Here is a 10776-nt window from a genome sequence, read left to right as displayed (position 1 = left end):
GTTTCAAATGAAAAAATACTGTATTTTACATGGTTTTTGAGAGGTAGGAGGGCTGTAGAGTGGGTGTGGGGGTGAGGGGGGAGGGGGGTGCGGGGGTAGTGACCAATCAATTCGCGCCGATTACCTATGGGTAGGCTATATGGAAGATGAAAGAAAACAGTGTCAGATCATTAGGACTATGCAGGTCAACAAATCTTTAAAATAAAGCAATTGAAATGGAACACTTCATTACAACGGCTGAAAAACAAAAAAAAAAATACAAAAATTTATTATCTAACAAATAAAATGACTTTACAGTACCTCGTGTAAAATCATCACTTTACAGTACTTTGATACATAATCAGGAGTAACTTCCCTTGCCTATATTTTTTTCTCCCTTCTTTCGATATCAATTTTAGATAAAAACCATGAAATAAGGTAATGTCATTGACGTAAAATAACGAAGAATATAAATAAAATTCAATAAATGAAAAATAACTCTACCGTTATTCTCTAAAATTCTTAGTTCTCCATCACTTTCGGCATCCTCGCCATCGTCATCTTGCAAAATTATATTCAAGCGTTCTATATCTTCGTCAATGTCGTCATGTTCCATTGTATGGTTTTAAGGTAGGATAAATATAACGTTATCTTATGGATACAATATAATTGTTCAAAGATGTCCAATTAAATTAACATTTATGAAAATGCGTGTGGTGACTTCCCGCAAGAAACGCCGGAAGTATTCAATCCTCCATTTCAAGGTTCAGTTCATTATAACTAAAGGTTGATTAGGTAAGGCGGTTACACAATCGTTTAGAGCAATTTAGATTTAACAACTGTTTAGGGCGTTTATATTTTTATTGTAAAAAGTTTGTTAAATGTCTCAAAAAATGTATAAATCATATGTAAATCTTGAATGAAATTTTCTTTTAAAATAAATAACTATTGACCCACTCTTCCTTTAATAAAAAGTGGTCTGTTCCAAGGGAAATTTGTAGGCTGTGCAAAAGTGGAATCTGGCATTTTTTAGACACTTTGTTTTTCTGATGTATGATTTTATTAAACATTGTCATTTTATTGAATAGACAATGTACAACTGATTTGTATTTAATGCTTTACAAAGTATACGTATTTGTTTGAAGAGTTACAGGTACTTAACATTCGTTTTTCGTACAAACAATTTTCGAACATTATGTTTTTCGCCATAGTACTGTTTCGTATTGATTTATTCAAGGTAATATAAACACATACTGATGTTACTATATTGTCACATATATCAACAGGCATATAAAACCCACAAAAATGCAACGAAAATATAATAATGGAATTAAATAGTAGATTTAATAGGGTAAATATATTAGATTCATATTTGATAATTTTTGAAGTCCTTATAAATATGTTGTAATGTAAAATTATTAACAGAAATGTGCCCTGACAACAAATTCATGTTGCTCAAAATTATTGTGCCAATATAATTATTCTATATATTTGGATTTCATATTACCTTTATTCTGTATATTTGGATTGTATATTCTGTTCTCACTTTCTGGCACAAATACTTTGACAATTCATAAATTGACACTGAACATTATAATTATACTTTGAAGTTTTTTTTGAAAACTGATGTATGCTGACAGGTGTTGACGCAATGAATTGGAGCATAAAGACATAATTTAGCCTAACCTATTTTTTTATACTTTGTATAATTATGTAATACTGGTTGGGGAGATAACTTCGGCTGGTTGATAAACTCGGCTTTTTATAATTAAATCGAGTTATCAGAATTTTTAATCTAATCAAGCTAACAATCTCATACTATCGCTTGAATTCGACAATATCTGGAAATTTTGTCAAGTTTTGTAAGATATTTAAAAAATAACACAGACTTTTACCTGTTTGTTTACAAAACATGCCTATAAAAAGTACGGGAATCCCATTGTTGTGCGCATGTGCAGCAGATGCTCATTTTCAGGCCAGCACAGGGGTACTTTTATATATTGACCGGGTACCGGTAAAGCAGACGACGTTTACGTTTACTTTTTGTAGATGAAGTTCAGACTCACTTTTGGTTTGCTAAAGAAAAAGGCTGATTACACAATTGTAATCTTTATGTGGAATGGTATGTATGTAGTTAAAGCTTAATGAGGGTCCATCCGCCCTTTCGGGCACAAAATGCAGCTTGCGCTGTCGAGTACGGACCCCGGACATGTCACCAGTCATGTCCTTTATTTAAGAGTTATAAATTTTTTTTTTTTTTGAAGCACCAAAATGGTGGGATGTTAAATTTAACCCTTTACCTCAATGCAAATTCAACGGAGTATTAGCCAACGATTGAATATTGAGCCGAAAATAGGTCATGTCGGCGGTCAATGAAACTAAATGACAGTAACCTGTGAAATAGGAAAGGTTGTTTAGCCCTTGAAAGGGCTGTTGGTGCCAGCTATAGGAATGCCTTTACCAAGCCGTTCTATCATGTACTAGGGGCTCACACTAGTAAACCATCCTCGGCGTCTCAAGCTACTTTGTAGGGCCACTCCTCGCCATTATCAGAGACATAGAGCTGGTCCGAGAAGTGACGAAGTAGGAGTTCCGTATAGTTACGCGTCCACGTTGGAAGGCAAAATTTAATTGTCTACCACAAGTTGTAAATCTTTTGCAGATATGCCTGTTGCTTCTCAAGAAGTGCACTCGTCTGAGGGAAGTGAGAAGACTGGTGTTAAATGCTCCTTTTATATGTTAATGTGTAGGTTGAATATAACTAAATTAATTTTTTCTTCACTCTGTTAAGCTAAGCAAAAATAAATTTTGAATCACTAATTCTTACATATTTTGTTATACGTAAATAAATGATAATGCGTGTGTTTTTACGTAAAAATGGTTTATATGTTACATAGTAAGTTGCATATAAATATCATGTTATCATTGATATTCATTAAACTAACGAAATGCTCAACAATTTTGGTAACAAATATTTTTATTTGACTTAAATGAACAGCAAAGGAATAATAAAATGTCTAAACCAGGGTTCGCATACATGTGAACCCTACCGATTTGGGCGGTAGACCGTTCGTACAGTCTTAAAAAGTGCTTAAATTTGAGTCCCTTTCTTAAAAAGTGCTTAAAAATGAAAAGAAGTGCTTAAAAGTCCTTGAATTTGATTACTCTCTTGAAAAGTGCTTAAAAAGTGCTTAAATATGCTGAAAATGTGCTTGAAAATTTGAAACACAGAATAACATAGTTTCGATAAAAAGTAACAAAGTAAAAAGAAAATGATCCAATTTAGTATCAAAATCAATAAAATGTTTACTCAAGGTAACAGTAAGTGGGCAAATTGCAGTTGTTTTGAACTTATCTGTATTTGATGACCCTTTCTTGTTCTTCTATAAATTCCTTAAAATTGTGGTCAGAAAATGTGTATTCAACAAAAAATGGCAAATAAACTACCCATCTTCGATTGAAAATTGTGTCGGTATATGTGCAACAAATGTGCTTGAAAAATGGGAAAACATGCTTAAATAGGGCTTAAAAAGTCCTTGAATTTTGGCATTGGAGATCTGTATGAACCCTGTAAACATGTTATTTTACGTTTAAACTTACTCATTTAAGAAGAAAAACAAAGAGCCAGAATTATCTACTGGCGCGCGTTAAAAATATCCTTTTTACGTACCACTTCCAGTGACTCTCAAAATTACCCGTTATGTTTCTAAATGTAACTTTTATGGTGATACCGGAAAATCAAAGAGCTGAAGTTTATTATGGTGCAAGATTCATCAGAATACGTAAACAAATAAATGAAATATACCCTCAAAACACTGATTTTCGGCCGAGTTTATCTCCCTAACCAGTATATTTTTTAGGTACTACAAAAAATTGTGTTATATAAACTTAACATGAAAAAGGGGAAATAATTTTCACAAAAGTGACAGTAAGCTTAAAAGAAATATTTTTCTAGACATATGATTTTTAGCTCGACCTATTCGATAAGAATAAGTAGAGCTATTGTAGTCACCCGAGCGTCGGCGTCGGCGTTGGTGTCCGCGTCGGCGTAACCACTTATGTTAAAGTTTTTGTAATAGTTCAAATATTTTCAAAGTCCATTGACATATGGCTTTGAAACTTTGCACACTTGTTCACCATCATTATCCTAATCTATAAACAGGAGGAGGTAACTGTATCAAGCATTTTGACAGAATTATGCCCCTTTTTCGACTTAGAATTTACGTTAAAGTTTTTGTAATAGTTCAAATATTTTCAAAGTCCATTGACATATGGCTTTGAAACTTTGCACACTTGTTCACCATCATGACCCCAACCTGTAGACCGGGGGAGGTAACTGTATCAAGCATTTTGACAGAATTATGCCCCTTTTTCAACTTAGAATTTTCGTTAAAGTTTATGTAATAGTTCAAATATTTTCAAAGTCCATTAACATATGGCTTTGAAACTTTGCACACTTGTTCACCATCATGACCCCAACCTGTTGACAGGAGGAGGTAACTGTATCAAGCATTTTGACAGAATTATGCCCCTTTTTTGACTTAGAATTTACGTTAAAGTTTTTGTAATAGTTCAAATATTTTCAAAGTCCATTGACATATGGCTTTGAAACTTTGCACACTTGTTCACCATCATAACCCCAACCTGTAAACAGGAGGAGGTAATTGTATCAAGGATTTTTTTTTACTATCAAGCACTAAGAATAGTCGAGCGTTGCTGTCCTATCGACAGCTCTTGTTATGTCATAAGACTCTTCAGGGATTTCCACCAGCCTGTTTAATAAGGTAATAATATTTGATAAGGTAATAATTAAATAGGGTAATGTTACCCTAGGATTACCCAATCAGCCAAAATCTCATTTCCAAAGGGATTCAATTACTGTAATAATTAATTATATTAACAGACTAAATTATATTTATTAAGTGTGGTTTTCATTACTGGTAATAAAGTAAAGAAATCCAAGATTTTCTGGCATCAAAATTAAGTTTAAGAATTGGAAAAAATATTTGTATTTGATAGATTTTAATGATTCACATCCACATGATATACAGAACAGGCAACTGGAGATTAGGGCTGCATCATATTTTAGTCCAATATCATAACATAACAAACAAAATTTTGTCTTGTTGGTCATTGTGAAATGTTTTTTTTTGTCTACAGTAGTTGAAATTTCTTACAATATGCATAATCAGAGACTTAATATATACTATGACAAGTATATGGAAAGTTGTTCTACTCATGCAGACAGGACATCTGCCTTTAGATTTCAGATTTAAGTTTTTGTGCAGTAAAATATTTTTACTGTAAGTTTTTTATTTCTTAAAGGTATTAACTTCAAACTTCAAATATATGTTCCTTATCATCAACTACATCAATATGACAATGTTCATAACTCTAGAAGTCATTTTTTCAGAATCATCTCTCCTTGAACATAAAATTTTCCTTGAAAATATATTCGGAATTTCCTGCCTGTCACGGATTCATATGACTTTTATAGAACACAAAACTAATATAATTTAATACTTTATTATTCATGTGTCAAATTTAATGATCTTTTTGCATATATTTTTTTTTTTTATTATTATACATTATCAAAGGAAGAAAAACAATGGAAAAACTGAAGTTTGAAAATAACAAGTCATATAATCTGGTATTTTCAGTCATATCTGAGGATATGAGTCCTATCCGGTGTTCATTAGTCGAAACCCATTCAAAAGCATTAAAATATAAAATTTGAAATTCTAGCATAGATAATGTGGAACACTTCAGCAGAAAAATATCAAAAGATAATGAAAAAAAATAGTGTCAGAATTGAATTGAAAATCTTTATGCAATTCCTACATGTAGCCTAATTTGAACATTCATAGGCTTTTCATTTTTTGATCATTTTGCACACATAAAATGAATGCTCTTGAAGAAAAATTTTAGTGATTGATCGTAATTTTTTGCATCTAAATAATGGTTCCAGACCTCCATCAAATGATACTCAAATCTCAAAAAAAGAAAAAAAAATCCAGTCCTGTTATATTAAAAAACCTCGGTGGAGTCCCTTTAATAAAAAAAATTTCTGTGGAGTCCCTTTAAAACTTGTCCATTGGCCTGAATCTCTTATGAATTTCATTTGCAGATGATGTTACAGAACTACCTAGAGTGGACCCATAGAATTTAACTATGACAAGCAATGTAACACAAATAGATGTTAAGACAGGAGTTCTGTCGCCAGATGTGTTTTCCTTGCTGGAATCCCAGGAGATACAAGTTTGTGATGGGATCAAAACTCTTATACAAGAAAACCTCGCATCAAGTAAGTCAGTTTGTCAGTGTAACTCTTAACCTGCTCAGTTTGTATAACGGATATGCCTAGCTTTGAATTGGATTTTCGTGTCAAAATACAAAATTTTAACTGCCAACAGTATAGAGCTTGGTGAGACTGCACCAAAGTTCAGGTTGGCCTGGCTCTGTACTTAGTACTGGCAAAGGAAAATCACTTTTGGTATCAGCTAGCTAAGGGTGAAACTTGAACTAGTGGGTAAAATTTAAATCATAATTTATGTACTTTAAAATGAAAATGTTTCATCTATGAGGTGGTGTAAAACAGGGTTGTGTAATTCTACCAACCTTTTTTTCTAGTTCTTTAGAATTGATTCTTTAAATCTTAGACAATTGTTATTTTATCCATAATTTGGGACAAAAATAACAGTGTAATAAAAATGGAAGAGAGATACCATGTGCATTATTTCTAAATTTTCATGAAAATTATCTTGTTTCCAGCTAAAGAGGCCTGGCTGGTTCACAGTCTTGTTGATTATTATTACATGACACAGTCATACAGTGTTGTTGATATTTTGTGTGGTGTTCAAGACCCCCATGATAAGGTATGTAAAAAAATAAGTATTGACCATCCGATCATACTGGTTTTGGCTTTCATTTTGTATTTACGTTATACCAATGTATTTAATTTAAATAACTCAACTTTTCAATAACATTTCATTTCATTTGCCCCTTTCAGTACCCCATCATTTCAGTAACCCAGCATTTGAGTAATCAAGCATTTCAGCAACATAGCATTACAATAGCCCAGCATTTCTGAGTAACCCATCATTTCAGTAACCCAGCATTTCAGTAACCAAGCATTTCAGTAACCCAGCATTTCAGTTACCTAGCATTTCAGTAACCTTAAACATTTCAGTAACCTAACATTTCAGTAACCAGCAATTCAGTTACCTAGCATTTCAGTAACCCAGCATTTCAGTAACCTAGCATTTCAGTAACCCAGCATTTCAGTAACCCAGCATTTGAGTAATCAAGCATTTCAGCAACCTAGCATTTCAATAACCCAGCATTTCTGAGTAACCCATCATTTCAGTAACCCAGCATTTCAGTAACCAAGCATTTCAGTAACCCAGCATTTCAGTTACCTAGCATTTCAGTAACCCAGCATTTCAGTAACCTTAAACATTTCAGTAACCTAACATTTCAGTAACCAGCAATTAAGTTACCTAGCATTTCAGTAACCCAGCATTTCAGTAACCTAGCATTTCAGTAACCCAGCATTTCAGTAACCCAGCATTTCAGTAACCTAACATTTCAGTAACCTAGCATTTCAGTAACCTTAGCATTTCAGAAATCCAGCATTTCAGTAACCTAGCATTTCAGTAATCTAGCATTTCAGTAACCTAGCATTTCAGAAATCCAGCAATTCATTTACCTAGCATTTCAGTAACCAAGCACTTGAGTAACCAAGCATTTCAGTAGCATAGCATTTCAGTAACCTAGCAATTCAGTAACCCATCATTTCAGTAACCCATCATTTCAGTAACCAAGCATTTCCTTAACCCAGCAATTCAGTTACCTAGAATTTCAGTAACCAAGCATTTCAGTAACCTAGAATTTCAGTAACCCACCATTTCAGTAACCTAGCATTTCAGTAACCCATCATTTCAGTAACCCATCATTTCAGTAACCCAGTATTTCAGTAACCCAGCAATTCAGTTACCTAGTATTTCAGTAACCCATCATTTCAGTAACCTAGCATTTCAGTAACCCATCATTTCAGTTACCTAGCATTTCAGTACCCATCATTTCAGTAACCCAGCATTTCAGTAACCCAGCATTTCAGTAACCCAGCAATTCAGTTACCTAGCATTTCAGTAACCCAGCATTTCAGTAACCTTAAACATTTTAGTAACCCAGCATTTCAGTAATCCAGCATTTCAGTAATCCAGCATTTCAGTAACCCATCGTATCAGTAACCCATCATTTCATTAATCCATTATAATAATAATAATAATAATATCTTTATTTAAAGAAGGTTACACATTAAGAACATACAATAACAATCATATATATCTTATTTCCAATGTGGCCTTCTGAAATAGAAAACAACAACAACAACAACAGGACATGCATAGGTAGAAAATTGAATGTATAATATGTAATATTTAGAATATTACAACTCATATACTTTCGACAGACACTCAACAATTTGTTTTAACATATACGTATATTGCATCATTCGTTCGTTCGTTCGTTCATTTATTAATTAATTCATTCATTTATTCATTCACTCACTCATTCATTCATATGAACATCAAGATATGCTTTGTATTTTTCTTTAAAACATTTAAGGTTATTAACATTACGAATATTTAAAGGTATATTGTTCCAAATGTTCATGCCATAATAAGAAAATGTGTCTTTAATATAGTTTGTTTTAGGTCTTGTCCATAATACAATATCTTTTCGTGACCTAGACCTTAAGTTATATATTTTGTTGTCGGATAAAGTCATCAGTTCTGTCATATAAGTCGGTGCCATGTTATTTAAAGTTTTAAAAACAAGCACCGCCGTGTGGTATTTACATCTGTCAAGGAACAGTAACCAGTTAAGAGTTTCGAATAGATTTATTGACGGAGATCTTTGTGGTTGCTGTAAAATGATTTTAGCAATTCGTTTTTGTAATTTACAAACATTATTTATGTAGTTTGTGTTTCCTTTACCCCATATAATACAACAATAGTCCATAATGGGCAATATATATGCATTGTAAAACAATAATTTCATATCAAAGTGCAAAAAATACGATATCTTTTTCAATAAGGCAATTTTTCCGTTAAGTTTTTTACAAACATTGTCAATTTGCAAGTGCCATTTTAAGTTGTTATCTATGCAGATACCCAAGACATTGTGATCAGTTACATTTTCAAGAGCTATTTCATTTATCTTAAGATACAATTTTCTCATAATATTTACTTTTTGTCTTGTTCCTATTACCATACATTTTGATTTATCTGGATTTAAGGCCATATTATTTATTTTGCACCATTTGTCAATGTTATTTAAATGATCTTGAAGTTTTATTTCTACTTTTGATATATTTTCTCCGGACTCATAAAGAGTAGAATCGTCTGCGTATAAATCAATTTTTATATCATTACCAATGAAAGCTATGTCATTTATGTATATTAGAAATAATAAAGGTCCTAATATTGAGCCTTGTGGAACACCGGAAATTATTTTCATTGTCTGAGATTGAAGATTACCTATCTTAACCAGTTGTATTCTGTTAGAAAGATATGACTTAAAAAACTTAACGGCATTTTCAGAAAAATGATAAAGTTTAAGTTTATGCAAAAGTATTTCATGGTCAACCAAATCAAAGGCTTTCTTTAAGTCTAAGAATACAGTCCCGATAATTTTTCCACTGTCAACATCTTTTAACCAAGTATCTATTAAACTAATGAGTGCAGTATTACATGAATGATTTTTACGAAATCCTGATTGTTTATTATGAATTAAGTTCGTTTTTTCAAAGAATGAGTGTATTTGTTTGGCAATATGGCGCTCAAATATTTTGGATATAGTTGACAAAATTGATATCGGTCGATAATTATTTGCTTCATTCTTATCCCCCGATTTAAAAATAGGTATAACTCTAGCTCTTTTTAAATCATCTGGGAAAATATTATATTTAATACTATTATTGATAATTGATGCAATTATAGGTGTAATATAATCTCCACAATATTTAATGATGTTTGGTCCAATTCCATCTAATCCTGTAGATTTTTTAATATTCAGTTTTTCAATAATAAGTTTTACTTCAAACGGTGTAATTAATTCAATATTAAATTCATGATATATTAGCGTTTGGTCTAAAGTTTCTTTCAAGTTTGAAAAATTTGTATTTGAAAACTTTGTTTTATGTATGACATTCGAGATATTGACAATATACTTGTTTAATTCATTTATAATATTTACATTTCCGTAAATTTCTTTATTACCTGTCACTAGTCTGTCTGGCATTGTAATACAACCTTTTTTATTTAGATTTGAAACGTCCTTTAAATTTTTCCATAAAAATGCCGGGTCTTTGTTATTTTTAATAGCATTGTTAAAGAAATCTCTTTTACTTTTTTTAATCATTGATGATATTTTATTTCTGAGCATTTTGTATTGTTCATGTTTCCTACTTTAAGATAGTAATCGCGTTCATGTATTAGATATTTTATCTCATCAGTAAACCATTCCGGCCGGTGTTCACGTTTGATACGTTTTTCTTTTATTGGTGCATGCTTTTTCAATATTGTATTTAAAATGGAGTAAAATAAGCTAAGAGATTCATTCGGATTAATTATGTGCTCGACTAATTCAAGATCTGATAAAGCAAGGTCTACCTGAAAATCAATTTCATTGAAGTTTTTAAAACATCTATATTTAATCGAATTATGTTCATTTATCAATCGGGTACATCCTTTCGTTGATCTTGAAATACATATCGGATAATGATCACTTAAT

At 31.9% G+C, this 10776-nt stretch overlaps 1 protein-coding gene across 1 annotated transcript in view; it reads left to right on the top strand.

The window, feature by feature from the left end:
• The first annotated feature begins 947 nt into the window (after positions 1-947).
• LOC132735402 (hamartin-like) overlaps positions 948-10776 on the top strand; it is a 51239-nt gene continuing 41410 nt past the window's right edge. Inside the window, exons 1-3 of the mRNA XM_060722342.1 lie at positions 948-1132; positions 6107-6283; positions 6751-6854. Of these exons, the coding sequence (XP_060578325.1) occupies positions 6151-6283; positions 6751-6854 (237 nt within the window). The 5' untranslated portion in view covers positions 948-1132; positions 6107-6150. The remainder of the gene's footprint in view (positions 1133-6106; positions 6284-6750; positions 6855-10776) is intronic.

Source organism: Ruditapes philippinarum, unplaced genomic scaffold, assembly GCF_026571515.1.
Source record: "Ruditapes philippinarum isolate M1 unplaced genomic scaffold, ASM2657151v2 ctg3418_1_1_1_1, whole genome shotgun sequence".
NCBI lineage: Eukaryota > Metazoa > Mollusca > Bivalvia > Venerida > Veneridae > Ruditapes > Ruditapes philippinarum.
The sequence above is the reverse complement of the archived record's forward strand: the minus strand, read 5'-3'. Positions and strand labels throughout refer to the sequence as shown.